Here is a 23,232-nt window from a genome sequence, read left to right on the forward strand (position 1 = left end):
CTTGACTATTGGCCTTATTCTCAATGAAATTAATGAAATGAAATGAAACATCGAACCAGAAGAGAGAGCGCAGGACAAATGATGTCCAATATTTTTGTTGCACAATGCTAGCCATACTTTGGTAAGGACCTAAAGTGCCATTGAGGTGTATAGACGGTTACTTAAGCACCATTTGCAATGTATTTTTTTAAGTGACCGTCTTGCTCAATTTGGGTGTGCGTCAAGGCGGTTAGATGAATTCAAAAAGAAAATGACCGTCTGAAAGTCACTTAAGACTGCGGCTGACATGCACGTTTCCGTCTATGTTGCTGTGTCTGCTCGTTAAAATGTTATTTCGGTTGTGTCATTTCTGATGAGTCATTAATGATGATTATAACATAACCGGCACATTGCAATGTAGACAGTTACATATGAGCTTACCGAAGTTGTGAAGCACCACCAGTTTTCCATATAAAAACAATTCATTTTCTGTTCCACAGTTAATAGTAGGACTGCGCCTTTCAGACAGAACTAACCAAAGCGAGACATTGCTATGTCTGAGGGGTGCATTCACCCAGCTGTTGCGGGTTGCCCTATTCACATAATTAAATGTGTGTCAGGAGGACCACAATTGCTTTCAACACAAAGGGGACAGTGAGTCTCGGTTGTTAAAGTGCAAACTGTGGTCGTAGCTAGCAGTTGGCCAAAAAAAAAAATAATACAAAAAATAAAATTTCCCGGTCGACTTCAACACCCAACCTGTTTTGTTATTGTATACAAGATGTCAAGTCAAGAAAAAGGCTACAGTGTCTACCACTGAATGGAGATGTTTGTTGCATAAATACAAACGTAACTCATGGTTTTATCAGTTTTGATTTCTCCCCAAAATACAAAGAGGTCAGCCACATCTCAACAAGGTCACCGCATGACATGTCTGCGCGATATATCCGTGGGGGGGTAGTCAAAGATTGATTGTCGAGATCGGTTGGTAAAGTTAGGCAGAGGTCAAAGATGACAGATATGGCGTTTTCTTATTTTAACTTTTACTTTATGCACACATCTTGTATTAATTTGCAGGACTAATGTTTTAAAAAAAAGTTGCAAAAGAGCCTGCACGGTTGATAGAGGTTTGATGACGGTTAGAGTTTGACCCTGGAACAGATCCTTTCTATTTTTCGATGGGAATTTTTTGTTTGTTTTTTTTGCCCCCAAAAGTGAAAAAAAAAAAAAAAAAAAAACCGAGGTCGACCCACATTCCGGAACGGCTTGAGTTCAGCCTTGGAGGTTCTGCCTAATTTCTTTCTGTGATGAATGACGCTCAACAATGCGCAATAAAGACACGCTGAATACGGAACATGTGCAATGAGGATCGTTTAGATACTTTGGTGGCAGTCGGTGTATGATATTCAACGGAATCTTTTAGGTTAGAGCACAAGTTTAAAAAAAAAAAAAAAAAAAAAGTTTCCAAGAGGGGGGTATGCGCTCGATTTGCTGTGACGTCATCTCCCACAGCCCCTCCATGTTTGTCGAAGAACGAGTTCGTAAATCTTGCCCCAAGCGTACTCTTCGGTTCTGATTTGGCGTTTGAAAGTGTTCGCTTGCGCTTCGAAGCGTTTGTGTTTTCCATACTGTCTTTGGAGAAGCTGCTTTGGTCTTTGGCGTCGGCGCGCGCGCGTCACTCCAACGTCCCGCAGTGGACGCGTAACAGTTAAAAAAAAAAAAAAAAAACGCGCAGCCCACACTTGTCTCGGATGGCCGCTCACGGCCCCATTCCGTCCCCCGGCCGGCTGCCGGTTCCTCGGTGAGTTGCGCCCTCTTTTCGTATGAACGAGAGGACAGCGGCGAGGGGTCGCGGCCAGGAACAGCAGCTGAGCCGGCCGGGCGTCAGGATGAGGATGCCCCGAGGAGGACGCCTGTTTCTGGCGACGTGCCTGGGCTCTCTCGCGGTCCTGGTGCTTTACTACCAGAGTATCGGCAAGCCCGGTAAGTCACCCTTAGACACTTTTATTTACATATACAACTTGCATATTATTGTGTGTCACAAGTACCATTAATGCGATTTAAAAGAAAAAAAGAAAACAATCTAAATCTATGATAACATTATACAGTGTACAATGCAAGTCATAGTATTAAGGTGATTAGTGAGCTGTTGCGTTTTTATATATATATTTTTTTTAAGCACAGCTATTTGTCTGCTTTATAAGCAATTGACAGGAAAGCTACATAACCATTTACAATAGTACTGTATTACTATACTGGTGGAAATTAAAATGACAAAAGTTGCAAATGATGTAGGCTGCAATCAATGAGTGGCGAAAAGACGCGCATTGGTGTGTTTGGAGTTTCAAACCAGCTGATGCTTCCGAAGACTGCATTAAACTGTCAAAATAGGAGACCTCTGCTAAGGCAATGTAATCCTAGTTTTGATTACCTTCATTTTACATGCCTAAATTTGGATTATTAAGATTTGTGTATATGCTGGGATAAAAAGTAAAACAAACATCAAACTAGTGCAGATTTAAGAGAGTATTATGGGCGTTACTTCACTGTGACGGGTCTATATGTGGAGAGGGGAATCGAAATGAGGCCGATGTAAATCAAGTATGAATAAGCGCTCTGTGGAAAGTGAAATGTTTTGAGACCCCCTGCATTCCTCTGCTTCACCCCCCTCTCCTTTTGTTTCCTGGGCTTAGCTCATCATGGACTTTAGAAGGCAGATATTGCTCCCCTCGGGGACAGCAGACCTCTCTGGGAGAGGAATCAGAACCCAAAGGGAGAAAGAAAGCGTCAAGAAGTAGGCCTTGATTGATTATTGCTGAGTAAGCAGCTATAGAGGAATCAAGTTGATGAGCAACACAATGAAGTTATGGGAAAGAGTCGTGGAGGCTATACTCAGGACAGAAGTGAGTATTTGCGGGCAACAGTATGGTTTCATGCCTAGAAAGACTACCACAGATGCATCATTTGCCTTGAGGATGTTGATGGAAAAGTACAGAGAAGGTCAGAAGGAGCTACATTGTGTCTTTGTAGATCGAGAGAAATCCTATGACGGAGTACCCAGGGAGGAACTGTGGTACTGCATGCGCAAGTCTGGAGTGGCACAGAAGTATGTTAGAATAATACAGGACATGTACGAGGGCAGCAGAACAGCGGTGAGGTGTGCTGTAGGTGTGACAGACGAATTTAAGGTGGGACTGCATCAGGGATCAGCCCTGAGCCCCTTCCTGTTTGCAGTGGTGATGGCTAGGCTACCAGATGAGGTTAGACTGGAATCCCCGTGGACCATGATGTTTGCAGATGACATTGTGATCTGCAGTGAAAGCAGGGAGCAGCTGGAGGAACAGTTCGAAAGATGGAGGCATGCACTGGAAAGCAGAGGAATGAAGATTAGCCGAAGTACAACAGAATATATGTGCATGAATGAGAGGGGTGGTGGGGGAAGAGTGAGGCTACAGGGAGACGAGATAGTAAGGGTGGAGGACTTGAAATACTCGGGGTCAACCGTCCAGAGCAATGGTGAGTGTGGTCAGGAAGTGAAGAAACGGGTCCAAGCAGGTTGGAACGGGTGGAGGATGGCGTCAGGTGTGTTATGTGACAAAGTTTATAAAACAGTGGTGAGGCCAGCCAGCCATGATGTACGGATTAGAGACAGTGGCACTGAAGAGACAACAGGAAGCAGAGCTGGAGGTGGCGGAAATGAAGATGTTGAGGTTCGCTCTCGGAGTGACCAGGTTGGATAAAATTAGAAATGAGCTCATCAGAGGGACAGCCGTGGTTCGATGTTTTAGAGACAAAGTTAGAGAGAGCAGACTTCGATGGTTTGGAGACGTCCAGAGGAGAAATAGTGAGTATATTGGTAGAAGGATGATGAGGATGGAGCTGCCAGGCAAGAGAGATAGAGGAAGACCAAAGAGAAGGTTGATGGATGTCGTGAGGGAAGACATGAGGGCAGTTGGTGTTGGAGAGGAGGATGCAGGAGATAGGCTTACATGGAAAAGGATGACGCGCTGTGGCGACCTCTAAAGGGAAAAGGAGAAGGCACAACCAGGATTCTGGACACGTTATAGAGCCAATGGCGTTTATCTATATCAATATGAATTCTTGGGGACTTTCACATGACTGAAGTTTTGTTTTCTCTGGTTAGAATTAATTGATGGGTTTTTCCACTTGTTCGACTTCCCCCTCAAGTTAAGTTCATTTTCAAACTAAAAAAATCAGAAGCTAAAAGCGTCGCAAGAAGACCATGTGACACCATTCTCTCTTTTGATGGGTCAGTCAGTGGTGAGAGCAAAATGTAAACTGGAAGATTTACCGTACTGCTTGAGTGGCATTGATTAAAAAAAAAGGTCAGTTGTTAATAACTTGAATCATATAGATAGTCTACCAAGGTTCAGTAAGTAGCCTATGCAACACTAATGGCACACAGCTAAACTGAAGATGTTGACATGTTGTTCATCTCTTTACAATGTGTAGCTACATCACTCCCATTTAAAGTCCCTGTTAAGTGCAAATATGTCATGTCAATTTGATAGACCACAGAGAAGAGGTTTATTAATAACCCTGCAAAATTTGAATGTTAAAAAAAAAAAATCAAGTATATAAAATGAAGCTTGAAAATCGTGAAAATCAAGCCGTTCCTCCTACTCTCGAACGCTGTGGGTGTGTCTGCTGAATGCGCTGACCCCACGCCACCCTAACCTTATGTCAATCAAGTACCACTACATCTAGCATCTTGCTTATGCCTGCTCATTCCTACACGCTTGAGCCGCAAAAATAAAAATCCCTCAGTGGCCGGGTGGTCGCACCATGCCATGACGAGAGGCGCTAGGCAACAGCGAGCTAGCGATTTCTCGGCCGACGGACAGGCCACAGCGTTACCTCCTCACTTGGTGTGTCGTCGTGCGGGTCCACATCAGAGACAGTTCAGAGAAAGTCAACTATTTATTAAACATAGCTTTGGGCTCACACTACATGACAGACATTTGAGCACAGACAGTACTTCCTTCTAGTTATATACCCACAATGCTTTGCGTTCCAACATATTAGGGTAGCCTGAAGAACACAAAATACAGAACACCTGGGAATTTAAATAACTGCTCATAACAGTAGCCATCGCTCTATCAGACATGAGATTATCTAGCTTTGTAAAGGGCAATGTGAAATGATGTCAAGGTTGAGAAGTTGTGCATTCTTGAAGAGATTCTTCAAATTGTCATGGATTTCAATTTCTGTGAAGACCCAAAGTGAGCTCCCGCCTCCCAAATAGAAAAGCCCTTATCTGACAGTTATCTTATGGTATCATTGCCTAAACATGAGTAAGTGTGCAATCCGATCACTAGTCTGATTGTCGGCCCGCAGCCTCTTCAACATGTCCATACTATGCCCAAAGTGTCAATATTTTGTGTGACTACTATTTTCCAGCTCTGCCTTAACCCTCTTGGGCATGGAGTTCACCAGAGGCTCACAGGTTGCCACTGGAGTCCTCTTCCACGCCTCCATGACGACATCACGCAGCCGGTGGATGTTATAGACCTTGTGTTCCTCTATCTTCCGTCTGGGGATGCCGTAGATGCTCACTAGGGTTTAGGTCTGGAGACAATGTTGGTCAGTCCATTACCTTTACCCTCAGCTTATTTAGCAAGTTAGTGGTCGTCTGAAAGTTGTGGTTGGGGTCATTACCATGTTGGAATACTTTCCAAAGGAAGGGGCTCATGGTCTGCCCATGTATGTCACAGTACATGTTGGGATTTATGGTTTCCTCAATGCACTGTAGCTCTCCAGTGCTGATAGCACTCATGACATGACACTCCCATCACCATGTTTGACACCCACTGACACCTTTCTACTCCTCACCTGGTTGCTGCCACACACGCTTGACATCATACGAACCAAATAAGTTTATCTTGGTCTCATCAGAGCACAGGATATACTGTCGGTTCCACAAATCCATTTTTTTTTTAGATCCTCCGAGGTCTTTCCCATGAGGTGCTATATTGAACTTCCAGTGAGAGAGTGAGACATCGTAACCTGAGACATCGTGAAACTAACAACACATGAAAATAGCTAATTGGGCCCAATTTGGACATTTTCATTTTGAGGTGTACTCACATTTGTTGTCAGTGGTAGACATTAATGTTGCTGTGTGTTGAGTTATTTTGAATTTACAGTAAATGTACACTGTTACACAAGCTGTACACTGACTTTTTTACGTAGCAAAGTGTCATTTCTGAAGTGTTGTCCCATAAGAAAAGATATAGAATCTTTACAAAAATGTGAGGGTATGCTTTTGAAATACTGTTAGATAGATAGATAGATAATTTATTTTTGGAAAATCGTATTAATATAGTTATTTAAATCATATATTCACAGCCAACATGTCAGTCAATGTACCAAAACATAAATTCTGAATTTGAGAATGATTTATGACACACGACACAGCACACCTGAATAGCCTACAGTGCACACAGCCCACGAGGGAAGTGTTCAAACACCATACACGCTGCTTGCCCTGTCTGGGCTTGTCTGCTTTACAGGCTCGCCAGGAGCCACTTCAGGCCCAGTGAAGTTCATGAATGGCAACGAACAGGATGTCATTTTCACTTGTCTTAACTGGTGCACAAGGAAAGAGCTTGTCTGCTTTCTGAGATTGGATCTCTTCAAGCATGCGTGTTCGACATGTGATTGTCACCGATGCTAACATTTTATGAAGAAAAGAAAATATATGGGGTGATAAATCACTTTGTTAGCCTCTTTTATGAACATGTAAATGTGGCAAACACATTTAGTATGATTCAAAATACAGTCTGGCGTAGTCTGAATGCTAAGGATGTGCTGATGGAGAGAGGTTAGAATGCAGGGACCGCCCATGTAAATGCAACACACACTTCAATGTCTATATGAAACAGTGACACTCTTGTTTTCACAACGTCTGCTCTAAAACTGTTATCAAAACTCATTTTCTCCGTTTTCAGGCTTGGTCGATAATACCAAATACATAGACATTAGTTCCCCCCCCCCCCCCCCCCCATCCCCCACCCCAAACACAAGGATAAGCAGTAGACCAAAATGAATTGATGGAAACTTAAAGTGCACGTGAGTACATGTGTGGTTTTGCAGCTCATATGTGCTTGTATTTTTAGATAGCTCTTGCACGGTGAACTGTTGAAAGAAAGATTTGCTGGCTTGGATCACAACTGTGAGACGCCTTTTTTAACGTTTACCTTAGCCTTTACCATGAAATCTAATGATTTATCTTGGGGAATCCAATTATCTGGCTGACCCATATTGGATATCCTAATCAGGCATTGCTCTGCAGGAAGCCTGTTGCATATTATTGTTTTGGCTCCATTGTCTGACTTCCTGTGCCAACACCCTTGGGGTGGCTCTCAGGAAAGAATAAGAGTTCCAATATAAACTCATCAGTCATGTCATAGTTATTGCTCAAATGGTTATTTGAGCTACAAATTTAAGTCTACCGATTGGTTTTGGGGGGTGGCTGATCCACTCAAACAAGAATCGCCTGTGACGCTCGCTGACTGAAAGTGGTTATAGATGAGGTTCTAGGTTTGACTCCTTAACGTGATCACAGTAAACCACTGTTGTCTGTCATTTTATGTACATTTTGTGGGTTTGGTTGCTGCTGTTTACAATTTCTAATATACATTTCTGTTTTATATTTATTCGTATTCAAAATAAAATCCAGAGTCCAAATGATTGCTGGGATTCCGCAAAAATGTTTTTATTTAAACCGCGACTTATTAAGCCAGCGCCTATTTGTTCATATGCACCAAATGAGCATTACATGGTGAGTTGAGTGACATAAGAAAAGAGGAGCTATGGTGGCGACCAAAACAAAGGCGCTGACCGCTGATATCGTGAAGAACGTGAAGCTCCCTCTTTCACTTTGTGAAATTGGTGACATTTCATATTTTGTTTTTTTAGACTTTAGTTTGTTCCAGACAAGATATTTCAATATAATTTGTTTACATCACTATTTTATGTTTGACCTTTTGATTTACTTAAAACATATTTTTTGAGCCACATAAAAAGGTATCATGCTGGGATATTTTTATTCAACTAAGAAAATAAAACAGTTGTGACAATTTGCAATGCGTTGTCAAGGTAACAGGTTAGGAATCGGTAAAGGCAAATAGGCTCGTGTGCAAAACAAAAAAAACAAAAAAAATGTTATCGGAACATCGCTAGTGTCAATGCTTTCAGTTCATTTTTATTGTCAAGGATTTATGTTTTTCCTGAAGTCCCCAACAAATCAAAATTCAAAGTAACAAAGAAACACAAGAAAACAAAACACACACAGGAAGCAGGCCCTGACAAAAGCTACATGACACATGATATACGACAATATACTAGAACTATATACAAGCAGACTGACGAAACAACGAGGCACACCTGGACGAGACACGAGGCGCTAGAGGAAGCTGATTGGTAGACAGAAGGACAGTGCTGACGAGAACAGGTGCAAACGAAAACCTAACGAGCTGACAAGATAATGAACAACGGACAGAAAAATATGACTTCACATGAAAGAATGCTAACTCTTATCGAAACAAAGTAAACAAAAACACATCATGATGGCTATTTATGTTTATTTTAGCATGATCGTGATAAAGATAACTGATCATTTCGTTCACTATGATCCAAATGTAAAATGTCCACAAATTCAGCATTCAGGGGCATTTGACTTCCACTTAGCGGCACGGTGGACGACTGGTTAGAGCGTCTGCCTCACAGTTCTGGGGACCGGGGTTCAAATCCCGGCCCCGCCTGTGTGGCGTTTGCATGTTCTCCCCGTGCCTGCGTGGGTTTTCTCCGGGCCCTCCGGTTTCCTCCCACATCCCAAAAACATGCATGGTAGGTTCATTGAAGACTCTAAATTGCCCATAGGTGTGAATGTGAGTGCAAATGGTTGTTTGTATATGTGTGCCCTGCGATTGGTTGGCAACCAGTTCAGGGTGTACCCCGCCTCCTGCCCGAAGATAGCTGGGATGGGCTCCAGCACGCCCGCGACCCTTGTGAGGAGAAGCGGCTCACAAAATGGATGGATGGATGGATTGACTTCCACTTAGTTTGCTGAAATGGAAAAATATGGAGCATTTGCTTTCTGGGATGTCGTTTTTAGTTCAAATGGGAGCTAAGTGAGTGTTGCGAGAGTACCTGACCCAATGCAGAGTACAATTTTTTGTTTACCAAAGAGATTTGGTATTTGTTGGTGTCCACCATGGCAACAAGAGTACATGTGGTTATTCATCTGTAATCTGTGGAACGAATGGCACACCCTGCAAAAAAACAGCATATTAAATGCCAGGTTTATTCATTGGTTTATTCATAGATGCACTGACCTTGATCATGAGTGCACTACACCATCATGTGAAAAATGAGAGAAAACGGACAGTACTGTGCAAAAGTGTTAGACCACCTTACATTTTTCACAGCACTCATTTTAAAGTACTTTCAAAATACAAAAAATATATATATAAGAATAATAATGAGAAATAGCTGGCATGATTATAATAAAATTAGAGCTTTTTACAAAACTTTTTGGGGTGCATGGTGTACATGCTCAGGAAGAAACCACCCAATTTTGGCGAGGATAGCAATTATGGTGTTTATTCATTTTCAGATAATATGGAATCATTGAGGTCGTCCACCCTCCAGGCGCATAATGGCACCACCCTTAGCTTAGCCATTCTCCATGAATCAAAGTAGGCTGCAAATTGAAACAGATGGACAGTCCAGTCTAGCCTTGGTGCCTTTGTGCTCCACTGAATGGCATTGTGTTATGTAATGTCATAGATTGTTAAAACAACAAATCAAAAGGCTTCTGAGAAAAAGCTTAGCAGCTGAGTTTTAAAAAAAAAAAAAATTATTTGACTAAAAGTCAGTAAGTCACTTGTCCCACAGTTGTGCAGTTTGTAGTTTGAGTTTGCTACCTTGCCAAAAATCAGTTTAGTGTGAAGCTTTGCAGTTTGTTCTGTACTTTGTTGTGAATGTTTAAATTCCATTCCCGTGTGCTATTTGGCTCACAGCTCCACCAAAATCACCAAAAGTCAACACAAGTGTGTCCAATTTACAAAAAGTCCGGACAAGACAAGTTCTCACTGATGCGACACAGTTGGGCTCACAGAACTAAAGTCCACTCAGTTGATTCTTGTGACAGTGATGGATTCCTCCTCGCAGCTTTAAACCGAAGCCATTTAGGCTTTCTGAGTGAGTCAGTTTACCACGGCTAATTTTAGTTCACACTTACTGAAGGCATACAGACACACACACTATAGTATCTGAAACTAGACACGTATTTTCGCAAAATGCCTCGGCTCGTTCAAGACCTATATGCGACCTTTAATGTGCAGTGTCATGTAATTGAGCACATCACTGCGCGCATATGAAGAGAAGACTGGATACTCCGGGATGCTGCAGCAGCCCAGCGAACTGACGTGCAATAGTGGCAGCCATGTAGGGAGGGGCGACGTTCCCACCAAAGGCAATGGATGGACATTGAAATTAAGTCATAACTTGTTCATTTCTCAACCGATTTTTATGAGGTTTTACTTTTTTGTCAATGTCAAAGTGTGTGCTATCAATGCAGAATTTTTTTTTTAAAAAAAGCCTACAAAATAAAATATAACCCTGCGAAAGGTTGTAAGGTCATAATTGCATTCTATGTGTTGGCCGGCATTCTTGTTCTTTTGGTTTTCTTTCCATCCGCACACATGGAATGCGCTGATTACTTTGCCCCTACTAGTTTAACATCGCCATAGGCATGCAGCTGAAGATGAGGCTTGTTGTATCTTATTGTTCATAGCTATGACATCACTGATTGTTGATGAGCAAGTGCTGTGCCACGTAACATTGACTTCAACACGGCTGCGATGAAACAATGGTGGGATGTCTGAAATGGTACGGAATGGGCAAAGTATGGCCCGCTGGTCACATGCGGCCCTCTCCATTTTTTTAATCTGGCATACCGAGCATTTACATTACACGTGGCAAACTCAAGGCCCGGGGGCCACATCCAACCCACTGCATCGCTTTGTGGCACACGAAAGCAAATAAAGTGTGTCTTGCTAAATAGGTTAATTTAGGCCCAAAAAAGTACCAAAATTGCAATTTTTCATTACTTTTAACAATTTTCAAGATTTCTTTTTCTGCAAATCCCTTCTCAACATCAATTGATGAACAGTTGTACACTAAAATATTTGCACGCCAAAATTTACCCTGGCTTCTAATTTCCAATTCAATTTGTTATTAACAATATATATAAAAGAATCAATTGTGGGGGCAATTGTGTATACTGAATGTAACAGTGTAATGAAGTGACACTGACAGTATATACTTTTCACAGTCATAACAGTGCTTTGAGGCAAAAATGAGTTTGACACTCCTGAATCAAGAGCCTTGTAAAATGTGTTGCATTAATGTCAACCCCCCCCCCCCCCCCCCCCCCCACCCCCAAGATGGCTTGATTAAAATATATTGTATTTATTCCATTTTTATTCATTCAGGTACTCCGGCATCCCCTCACATTCCAACAGCATGCTTCTTAGGTTAATTAAAGATTTGAAAATGTCACATAGGTGCGATTGTGAGTGTAATGGTTGTTAGTCTGTCAATGGCCTGTATGCCAACAAATGGTATGTAAAAGACAGTTTCAATTAAGAGGTTGGTGTGGACTTTTTTTTTACATTACGTTGCCAACCGCTGGACTCGCATGCATTTTAATATTACAGCATTTTTAGTCATTTGTGTGAATTGGGATTGTTTGTTTTGACAAGATTGTGTCTGTTTGAGAACATGAGGAAAAACCTTCCATTTGTGTGAACCTCTTGGGATTAAAGGTCACTCGTGCAGTGTTGCCTTATTAAGAAAGGAGTGCATATAATAATGCTCGGGTGTTATGCTGGTAGTTGTTTCAGTACATTTGGACATTCTGGGTTCTCTTGGCTATGAGCGAGCATTTTGCCTTGCAACCACATCCATTATCCACTTTTATATTACAACTCAAAGTTGTGAAGGGAGTCGCTCAACCGTCATATTTGACCTGAATCAACTTGTAGGGAGTCAAACCAAAGTATTCCTATGTTGAGCATAATTGGAGTGCCAGTAGGTATGTCTACAGATAAATTACACTTTGACCTATTTAAAAAAAAAGAAAAAAGGTGGAAAAAGTTTCAAAGTTATGTTTTTGCCTATTTTAAACTACAATGCCTATTTTGCCTATTTTAAACTACAATGCTTGTATAACCATAACCCAACCAGAATGACTACAAATGAAAAAATTTTTTTTAAAAACGGTCAAGAAAGTGTCCTATCACAAAGTGAACGAGTGTGCAAATGAGGTAACCTTGACTCAAGCACAGTGTGAATGCAAGCCAGCAGGGAACAGGTAACTTGTAAGCATACTTCAGCACAGCCCTATCATTAAAAGGAACATTTAAAACCAAGTGTTTGCACAACCTTACAAAGGATGTCGCCTATTGTAAACTCACATCATCTTGTCGGTGTAATTGCAACCATGTGTCTGCCCTCCAAAAAAAGGGAGCTGCTTGTTTTGTTGTTATCCTTTTAGTTTCCCTTTCAGGACAGATACGTACTTTGTGTATATACTTTATATGAATGAAATAATCAACCACAGCTTGGTCCCTTTAGATTCTCAAGAATATTGTTGCTTCATATTCGACATTTTAGACCATCAATGCTTCCAATTTTGTGGCAACTATTTGGACTTTTCTGGTTCAGCAGGACTGGGCCTCGGTGCACAAAGCAAGGTCCATAGAGCCATGCTTGAAAAGACCCCAAATGCATCGAACACCTGTGGGTTGAACTAGAATGACCATTTCAAACCCGGACGGACTCCATATTTTCTTCTCTTTTTTTACTTTCACTAGGTGCAATATGCAAGTGCCCATATAATGTCCCTGCAAATTCCTCTCAAAGTAAATATTTACTGAGTCAATGTCACACAATGTTCTTAGCTCTTCATCATGATCACTGAGAGGAAAAGGTTGGGAAGCTAATTTGCCCACAAAGTAGGACCGTGATTTTGTGATGATTGAAGATTAAAGGTCTGGCCCACACATTATCAAACACCACCAATTGTTCTAAGCTAGTACTGTCTTTGTTTATATTATAAACAAGACAGCTAGTGCTGTCTTGTTTATAATATCATGTTGGATTAGTGGAAGTATCTCAACACAGACTTAAGCACTCAACAGACCCTGAACCCTGACCCTGAGCACTGGCCTGTTTGTGTTAGGGCTCTGCATCAACTGTCTGCATTGCTTCACTTCCTGAGTCGGAGAGGAAGTTGTGGTTTTCGCGTGTAACAGAATATATGATGCAGAAAAAGATGCTTTATATGGCTCAAAACACAGCAGCCTTAAACTGAAACTCTGTAAAACCTGTAACCTTTCATGCGAATAGGGTCCAGACAAGAGATGAAATGGTATGGGAATTCCCAATCATAATTATAGTGACTAAAAGTATCATGATATTGCTAAAGAAAGACAAGAATCACAGATGCACGAAATGATTGCAGCAGGTTTTGTTTCAAACACAAAGCGTGTCCATTTATTAGGCTTGATAGCAGCAAAGTGGCCACTCAGACAGTATCAAGCTGTACAGGGCAGCAGTGGGGGAAATCAGACAGACACAGGAATGGCATGCTACAGCTGGAATGTAGTACAGGAACAGTGTAACAATTTAATTGAAGAGGGAGGACTCGGCGAGATGAACTGAGATTCCGACTCACTCTAATGTAGGCAGAAGTGACATTACAGCAAGTTTATGGATATAGCCTTTAATCTCAAGACTTTAAAGGGCTTCACATAGATCAGCGCTCTATAATAATAATAATAATAATAATGATAATAATGAATAATAACATGGCCCTTAAGCTTAATATAAAACACTGCAAAAGAAGCTTACATTCACAAACAGTGCAAGTAGCGGAGATCTAAAAGTGTGGACGTAAAAGTGCTGTTTGAAGTATGCATATCTCATAATGTGTACATTTGTTTTAGAAATACACTAACACGGAATGGGGGGGATATGAGGCTGATTTACTGAGATCCCAAATAGTGGGCGCTAAATTGTGTGTTCACTCTAACAGACTGCGCCCAGTACTCTGGCTTTCTTGTGTTAGTGTAAAAGGAAAGACAGTTTATTGCGGTATCTACCTTAGTGCCTCCGCGGTTACTTTGGAGGGTCTCAGTCTGAAAGAAGCTAAAGTAACGCTAAAGTAAGTTTTTTATTGTTAATTTACTGTGGTTTACTTCTTTTTCACCACTGATTGCTCACACTCGTTTTGAGTTATCCCAGACCCTACCACCACACCAATGATATACATAAACAAGCCCAGCAAAACTTACACACCAATATGTGTCCAATCTTCAGTTGTTTACAAAAAGCATTTTCCAACCAACCCTATTGTACTGTTCATCATTTTTATAAGCCTTTTTAACAAGACACTGATCAGGTTTTCATTGGTTGCCTCCAACATGCTGCACTCCCCGACAACCACTATCTCTTGCACGAGTGACAAAGCCAGGTCATTTCGTGAACACACAAGAGCAGGAAAACTCCCTTTCGCATTCTCATCATCAGGGTGCCGAATCAGGTCATTATTAGCACAGTGACAGAGGATTAAGTCATCTCAAACCACTGAGTTAATCATTTTAACAATGGACCGTCTGCAACTGTGTTCACAACAAAGGAAAGCCAAGGTGCAAGAAGGCATTTCTAATGTAATTATCACTTAAGGAAGTTCATTGCAAAGGAGGTTGTGTGCACTGCCAGCTTAGAAAAAGACACATCTGGTGGAAACGGCCTCTCTTTCATTCTCCTTTTGCAGGCCTGTTTTGGTTTCCATCAACTGCTGGTCAACTACCTTGTTCTCCAGCGATTAAACGCAGCCCGAGCTCTTGAGGAGCAGTGAGAATCAAGAGAGCAGAGTTACTATGAATTTCTCGATGGGTGTGATGCAATGAGCAATTATTCACACATTATTACGGGACATTTGTTAATTTCGGTATAGTCGTTTTTGAAGAAGCAGTGTACATTACATGCATGGATCCTCCCTCTGCTAGTCACGGTGCATTCACTCGCCCTTTGAGATAGTGTTGCAATGTTTTACAAAACTGGAACCTTTAGTATTCTCATGTGATTTACTGTCTCAGTTCCTTATGTAGTCATATCCTGATTACTGTCACACTGGTGACAGGAAAGGCTTGGAACGAGAATGAGACAAAAATGTTTTTAGTGTGCAACACTTGTTTTCAATGAGCATGTACTGTAATTTCACATTTATAATACACTCGGGACTATAATGCGCACCCCCAAAATTGACGCCAAAAATCAGGAAAAACCTTATACCTATGTATATTGCGCAACATCGATTTTCTGCTCTCCGTATGCTCAAAACATGAAGTGTTATCCATATTTTATTAGGTTTTTCAAAGAAAAAATCTGCTTTTTATGCATGCACTTAAGTAATTCTGTTTGTTTGTTTGTTTGTTTTAATCCAGTGTCAGGAAAGGTCACGTATAATGTGAAAAATCTTACCGTTCCTTAATATTACAGAACTGCAACAAAAATGTTTTATATCTAGAACGGGTCTGGGAAGAGGCCTTTATTCTCGGGTGTGCTAATATATATAAATCTTTAACATTAGACATTACATACTGTATCATATTGGAATGAAAGTGCACATTTTTCACAATCCCTAGGTACGGGTAAACCTATAAACAATGTGAAAGATTTTTTTTTCATTTTCCTTATACCCATGTATTATACACTCTATTGACTTTTGACGATTTTTGTGGGGGGAAATGACCATTATACACGAGAGATTAGGGTAGTTTATTTTACTGTACAGGCAACGTTTGCACCACTGACTGATTATCAGTTATTTGTGTTATGATATTGCTAAAAGAAATGTAAGCAGTTAGACGAGGTCGTGATAAACCACTGTGGTATGACTGGTGCGAAACATGTTTTTTATCAACTTCGTCAAGGCTGATGGCCGTCTTTGTGCATGAGACAAGATGTCACTTGTAAAGATACAGAGATGAAGGTAAAGATTAAAAACAAATGCGTGTTGAGTAAATAAGTCGATTCCCCACTCTCACAACCACTGTGTCATGTGCGTTTATTTTCCACAAAAGTAGCCGGCTGCATTCTGCGCTGGCAATATTAATAAGGCTCTAAATTACACATTCAACTTCGCTGTGTTAAAATTTTTAAAAACAATTATTTTTTTTTTTCTTCAACTCAAACACTTAATCCATGTGTTAGCGGTCACAGCGAGGAAAACTCTTTCTGCTACTAATTCCCCTTTTTGGTATGAATCGAGGGAATATACACTGAAGTAAGGTTGCTGGATGACAACTCCAGTTTCTCATATACTGTAAAAACTGCCATCCGATGTTACCTTGACCAACTATTGTTATTGTTCCTTGGGCAAAAACTCTTCAGTTATTCAGACGTCTGAGATTAAACAAACCCATCGATATGGTTTCCGTAGGAAAATCTTAAATTATCTTAAATAAATCACTAATATGTATAAGATATTTGTGTTTTCCTCATGTTTTTAAACATGAGGAAAACACATTCTCCACAGCCGTCCTCCTCCTCCTACTTAAGCTTTGTGTAGTTTTGTGAAGCAAACCTATACATTGTTTAAGCCACATGTGCAAAATACATCACTTCTCGGCCTCATCAGCCGCAGACCCCAAAACCACAGTCAGCCTTGGAAAGGGGGATGGGAGTGGGGAAAGGGACAGGGACAGTGAAAAGAATAAGGCTTAGAGAATAGACAAAAAAGAAAGTTCACGTTTTGATCAATTCTGTGAGGGCTGGTTCCACAGGGACATTGTTTTTTTCTTATGGAGTGTAAATGAAAGGATACACTATAAAGTTATGTAATAGATAGGATTGGACAATGTATACTGTTCCTATGGAATGAGGTAGGAAAAAAATAATCGGAATAAACGCAAACTAGAGCAGGGGCAAATCCTCCGAAGCTTTCTTTACTGTGAATAAAGAAATAAAATAAAATATCTAATTGTGGTAATGTCGAGGTGACTTTTATTTTTTTAAACCATTTTTATAATTTTGTTTTATAAGTAAATTCACTTCACTAAAGGTGAAGATGACCTTATGGGACTGCAATATTAATACTAACACTGTAATGCTAAAATGTCTGCTTGCAGAACCCAGTGTTGGGACAGGCAGCAGACCAGAGAAAAGCAGGAGAAGTCCACTGCAGACACTCTATAGTGGAGACCAGGTGAGATCACAAATATTAAGTACGCTTTGGTTCTGTTTGGTACTTTGCGCATTTTGTTTCCATTGTCAGAATTTGTCAAGACCACCAAAAATAATCAAACCCTACGTCACGACCTTTTTGCCGCCCTTCTGCAGCAGTACAAACTGCAGTGGTCCGCAGTGGTATGGTACGCAAAATGTACAATTTTTAAAATGCCATAGACCAGAAATACATAATGTTAATGTTCTGACATTCATTTTACTGTGTCCCAGCGACGTGGTGCTCAGTATTTCCTTGACTCCAATGCAAAGTGAATAAAGGAGATGTAGTCTTTTTTACTTCTCAACTACAGTACTTTTTTTTACATTATAGGTCAGTTATGTTGAACTTAAGTACAGTAAATGTGATTTTTAGGACTTAAAGAACAGCTTCTGTATTTCTTTGACTATATTTTAATGTTGGCCATTTTGGTGGTACTTGTAGAGCTAAATATTTTTGGAGGTGATACTTGGTGTATAAAGTTTGAGCGTCCTTGGTTTGAACCATAGATGTGCAACTCACTATGACCGCAAATCACTGAAATAGCATTTAAAACGCTTACAAACATCTTAAAAACATTGCTGTACCTGTACAAAATACAGTGCAATAAACAGCAGCGTGGGGAAGATGACTTTGGAAATGTAGTTGGTTACAATTACAAGTTACGCTGTTGAAAATGTAACCATAGTGTAACTATTTCAATTACTTTCTCAAAATAATATAACTAATTAGATTTTCATTACGTTTTCATGACTTTTCTTACTTTTGAATGAATGCATCAACAGATGATTAAAAATGTTTCCGTTTGTCGTTTAGCGACAACTGCGAATCTCATTATATTCAAAAAGTGGGCATAAAATGTTTTCAGTGGATTTTGTAATTTTACTTTATGAATTCAGCACTAGTCATTTGTGTGTGTGTGTTTTTTTTTTTTTTTTTTATTGATTGAGAGCATAACTATTCTGTTTACATTACTATTGAATTAGCTGCTGTAACTGTCCCCATTCCATTTACTCACTCACTACTCTCTAATTTAACGTAGTGTGGCAAACCAAATAAAAATCTGCTGTTTGCAAATCATGGCTTTAGTACAAACTTGTGTACTAAGGCCCAGCTGTTCACATCACCATGCAACTAGGCGGCACTGCGTTTTGAAAGCGGTCCCTGCTTATATTTTTTTAACCCTTGTCCTACAAGCAGCTGCAGCTGTTGGCTGATCAGAAGTCACTTCAAGGTCGCAGGGAGCTGCTGGAGCAGGCTTGTTTGAGTCACACAAAGAAGCGGCGGGTGCTTTCTCCAGAGGATCTCAAACACCTCATTGTGGACGACAAACACAGCCTCATTTACTGCTACGTACCCAAGGTTGGTTTCCATGACCTTTTGAACACAGTTCAAGTACAGTGAATTTCTTTGGTATTTTGAAGGTTGCCTAAATTAACAAGAATGTTTCCCCACTTTAAAATGTATAAACTTATACAGTATATCCGTTAGGGTTGATAATCTTGTGATAAGATTGAAATCAAATGTAACAAAGTTCTCCAATGAAACATTGATTTTATTTGGCAAAGCATTTATAAAAAAAAAAAAAACTTTAAAAATTTACATCAATTTACTGTTGATTACCAAATTACGCAAAACCTGCGAAGGAAATACAAAATAGCAAATTTTAAAAACCTCATTGTTTTTCTTAGACAATAGGCTACTCTTCCAGTCTTCATAAAAACAACTAGGCGACACACTGGAATTGTTATGATTAGCATCTTTCATGACACACGCACACACACACACACACAATTCATTAAATTCTAGTGTTTTCTCTGCTTCAGATAATCACGTAAAAGCCGCAAAATAAAAAAATCTAATGAAAAATATCAAAATATGTGTAAGTACCATAATTTCTAGTGTTCTTCCTATGTGTAATGCATTTTTACAATCCGTGATTTTGCTTCTACCCATATGATCAAAACATTAAATATTATCTGTATTTTGTTATTTTTAAAGTTAAAGCTCCTGCCCCCGCAACCTGACCTTGGATAAGCGGTAGAAAATGGAAGGATGGATATTCTGAAGTTAAGCACTTTATTTGAACACAAAATGTACTTTGTTTTTATTTACTTGCTCTTATTTTTAAATTCTACTTTTAAGTTGTGCTTATATGTTTGATTACCAAGGGAGAAGTTGTAAGATGTGTACAATTCTTTAAAGAAAACATGAAGGACCCGGCGAAACATTTTATTTTAATGGGTTTCAAATTAAACTGTCAAGCATTTCAGAAAAGCATTATCATTAAACAAAGCGTAATCATAAAGAAAATAATGATGGTTGTTTTTCAGTCATCAGTCGTATTTTAAAAAATATATATTTCACAGCGTATGTAAACTTATGAGCACAACCATACATATATGCAGTCATGCGTACGTAACCCTGTCATATTAGAATGAAAGTGTACAGCTTTTTCATAACCTCGAAATGGCGGCATACATTTAAAAAAAATTTGAAAATAAAACATTTTTTCCATTTTCCCCTATACCTATATATAATGCGCACTATTGACTTTTGACAATATTTTGGGGAAAATAATGCACATTATACATGAGAAATTATGATATATGACCAGCCCCATGGAAAAGATATTCCTCTGCTTGTGAAATGTCTTCTATTTTGCGGTTCTGTTTTTATGGTTGGACAAGTGGTTAACACCTCTGCCACACAGTTCTGAGGTTCAGAACTTCCTGTATGGAGTTTGCGTGTTTGTCTATTGTCATGAGACGAACACATCATTAGACAAACACATGAGTGGAAATATTTGTCTATATGTACCCTGTTTTTGTCTGGCAACCAGTTCGGGATGTCCCCCACCTCTTGCCCAAAGTCAGCTGGGATAGGCTCCAGCTCACCCATGACCTAATGAGAACAAGCGACTAGAAAATGGACGGTCATCTTTATAGTATACAGTGAACACCCTCACTTTTCACTACGTGCGGCAGGGCTTGTTACACATTCACGGAGGATTACTGCATGGTGCTGTATTAGTCTATTAAGGAGGTTGCAGCAGAGATTGTTATGCTGGTAACAGTGTATGTTTGTATAATCTAATGCGTCATCCCTTCCAAGGTCGCCTGCACCAATTGGAAGCGGGTCATCATGGTCCTCACCAGCGACGGCCGCTACACCGAACCCCTCGCCATCCCCGCCAATGAGGCCCACGTAGCGGGCAACCTGCGCACACTGTCCGAGTTCTCGGTCCCCCAGATCAACCGCCGCCTCCGCAGCTACCTCAAGTTTGTCTTCGTGAGGGAGCCTTTCGAGCGCCTGGTGTCGGCCTACCGCAACAAATTCACACTCAGCTACAACACAGCTTTCCACAAACGCTACGGAACCAAGATCATCCGCCGGCACCGGACTCAGCCCGACCCGGAGGCTCTGAAGAAAGGGAACGACGTGACTTTCCAGGAGTTTGTCCAGTATCTCGTAGACCCTCGCACCCAACGTGAGGAGCCTTTCAATGAGCACTGGGAGAGCGTCCAGTCCCTCTGCCATCCGTGTCTGATCCACTACGACGTGGTGGGCAAGTATGAGACGCTGGAGCCTGATGCCCACGCTGTGCTCTCGTTGGCGGGCGTGGAGGACATGCTTCAGTTCCCGACGTCCGGTAAAAGCACCAGGACAGACGGCAACATGGCGGCACGCTACTTTAAGCACATTAGTCCCTTTTACCAGAAGAGACTGTTCAACCTCTATCGTATGGACTTCCTGCTATTCAACTACTCGACACCAGAGTATCTGAGAACTTGATGAGAGGGGCTTGAGTTTATGATTCAGACTCAATTGCTTCATGATGGTGAATTTGCACTTTTTCGTCACTGTGGACTGAGAAGTTTCCTCCTCCTTGCTGTACGATGAGCCTCAGATGCAGAGGACTTCTTAATTTTCTGGTTAAATTTACTTTGTACTAGGGCTGGGCGATATGGCCTTGAAATAGTAACATCCCCCCCGAAAAAAATTTATTTCCAATTTTGATCCCCCCCCCACCCCCCTTCTATAAAAAGCAAATTACAAATGACATTCAAAACTTGGAGAAAGTGGCCTTTTAAACACAATCCTGAATACATTTGAATACAACATTCAAACTGTTCAACAATGTAACATCAAATTAACAAAAAATAATCCCTCTGAGATTAATATATAACAAAACTGTCACTGAACATGTCACGAATAAAAGGTGCTGCTTTCAAACAAAATGAACCTTAAATTTTGACAAGGAAAATAAGTCTGTCTACAACATGAGTAACTGTTACAATGTCACCTCAACACTAAAAACCTCTCTGATGGGATACTTGGAGATAGAGAGCTATTTCGAGCCTGTATTATTCAGCCGTGAGAAGTTTATTTCGTGTTGCTGTAATGTTTGGGGAACATCCGGTTGTTCTTATTGTGAAGTCACACCACCGGAAGTACCGTAGTTGGGTAAAAAGTGATACACTGTAACTTGATTGGAATAGACCCCAGTGAAGTGTGTGATGCATTTAGATAAACTGTAGCACAGATTGTATGTAGTACAATCACAACAGCTGCTACCAAGTGAAGTGGATCAGTGTAAAGATAAATAAACAGGCACCGTGTCTTTTTTAATATTCGGCGCAAATGAATAGCGGGCTTTCAATGTGAAATCATTCTAATAAACTGTCTTGTTTTTTAGTGAGGGTTTTCCCCTCCGTGCTATACGCTTTGGTTTCAACAATCTTTAAGCAAACTGTTTGTTTGTTTGTTGTAATTCAAAATGACTGAAAAAAAAAAAAAAAGATGATGCCTTTTTCGGAAACTAGTTCCTCTGTTTGCGTCATATCTTCGGTGAAAATAGTGTGCGCCAGTGGGCTACGAAATTCCAAGGGGAATTTTTGTTTTTGGGGGGGGGGGTGGGCTAGACGATGCAACCCCCAAAGAGAACGACATCGACTAAATCGATGAATCACCCAGCCCTACTTTGTAGATGAGGCTGCATCACTTTTTCGCATGGCTCAAGCTGAGGGCCGATGAGTGAAGCCTTATTTTTGAGGAGCAGGTTCTCCTACCACATGGAGGTACTGACTGTGAACATGGGCATTTATTCCAAAGCACCTCTGATATCAGGAAAAACCCTAAATTATACATGTCGGTGCATTAGGTATTTATTGTTGTACAGATACTAGTGCAGTCTTATTGGCTAGGGGATGGGAAATATGCAATCTGATAGCATTGCGATATCACGTTACAGGTGTTATGTGATAAGGTCACTGGATGAAAACAGTCTATGATATATCACAATATCTATGTAATTGAAGGAGGGAAAGGTAATAGAAATGTCTTTAATTTTAAGAAATTGCATTTGGCATGTGCATATTTACCTATTAATCAACCAATTTTGCTAGTTGTGTGGAACTGTTGATTAATCGCGAATTGCCACCAGCAGAAGCACTCTTGATTCGTTCTCTACAATTTTACCAGTATAAAGAACAACATGAAGTTGAGCTACTCCTCCAGGTAATATTAATTCTGATCAATATGACGCTGCCAACGTAACACGAGCTCAGAACATTCTGAGATTCTCCTATCCCGTTTAAAAAAAAAAAAAAAAGTCACACACAGTGGCACTGTACATACTAGGACATCAGATAGCGTCGATACTAGTGTACCCTGAGAGACGACTGCAATATCGATTTTTTTTTTTTGTCCCACCCCTACCATCAATAGACTTTGGGTGCAGAGTTTGGGTGAGAATGGTTTTCTTACAAAGAGCCAGTTACTTGGTTTTTGCACATGAACTGATGCCAAATAAAAATCCCAACTTTATTTGTTTAGAACGCACTGCTTGTCTCTAACTCGTTCTTGGAACACGCGTTCGTTGTGTTTCACCCGTCTGAGTCATTTCCATTTCAGCTTACAGTCACTGC

At 40.5% G+C, this 23,232-nt stretch overlaps 1 protein-coding gene across 2 annotated transcripts; it reads left to right on the forward strand.

Annotated features, from left to right (window-relative positions):
- The first annotated feature begins 1,494 nt into the window (after positions 1-1,494).
- Positions 1,495-23,146, forward strand: LOC133475504 (carbohydrate sulfotransferase 11-like). Of its 2 annotated transcripts, none has more exons than XM_061768442.1 (4): positions 1,495-1,962; positions 17,208-17,284; positions 18,500-18,664; positions 20,417-23,146. In XM_061768442.1, exons 1-4 carry the CDS (start codon positions 1,803-1,805, stop codon positions 21,095-21,097), a joined length of 1,083 nt encoding a protein of 360 aa, XP_061624426.1. In that variant the 5' UTR covers positions 1,495-1,802; the 3' UTR covers positions 21,098-23,146. The 2 variants fall into 2 exon arrangements, with proteins under 2 accessions (XP_061624426.1, XP_061624437.1); XM_061768453.1 differs by having other exon boundaries at positions 18,503-18,664.
- Positions 23,147-23,232: the final 86 nt, after the last annotated feature.

This window comes from Phyllopteryx taeniolatus, chromosome 1 (genome assembly GCF_024500385.1).
Source record: "Phyllopteryx taeniolatus isolate TA_2022b chromosome 1, UOR_Ptae_1.2, whole genome shotgun sequence".
NCBI lineage: Eukaryota > Metazoa > Chordata > Actinopteri > Syngnathiformes > Syngnathidae > Phyllopteryx > Phyllopteryx taeniolatus.

What these genes read in the sequence shown, in the direction of transcription:
- LOC133475504 (XM_061768442.1), top strand. Translation starts at nt 1,803, where the DNA reads ATGAACGAGAGGACAGCGGCGAGGGGTCGCGGCCAGGAACAGCAGCTG. An exon ending in CCAGAGTATCGGCAAGCCCG is followed by an intron (nt 1,963 to 17,207) that starts GTAAGTCACCCT and finishes GTCTGCTTGCAG; the next exon opens with AACCCAGTGTTGGGACAGGC. An exon ending in TTTACTGCTACGTACCCAAG is followed by an intron (nt 18,665 to 20,416) that starts GTTGGTTTCCAT and finishes ATCCCTTCCAAG; the next exon opens with GTCGCCTGCACCAATTGGAA.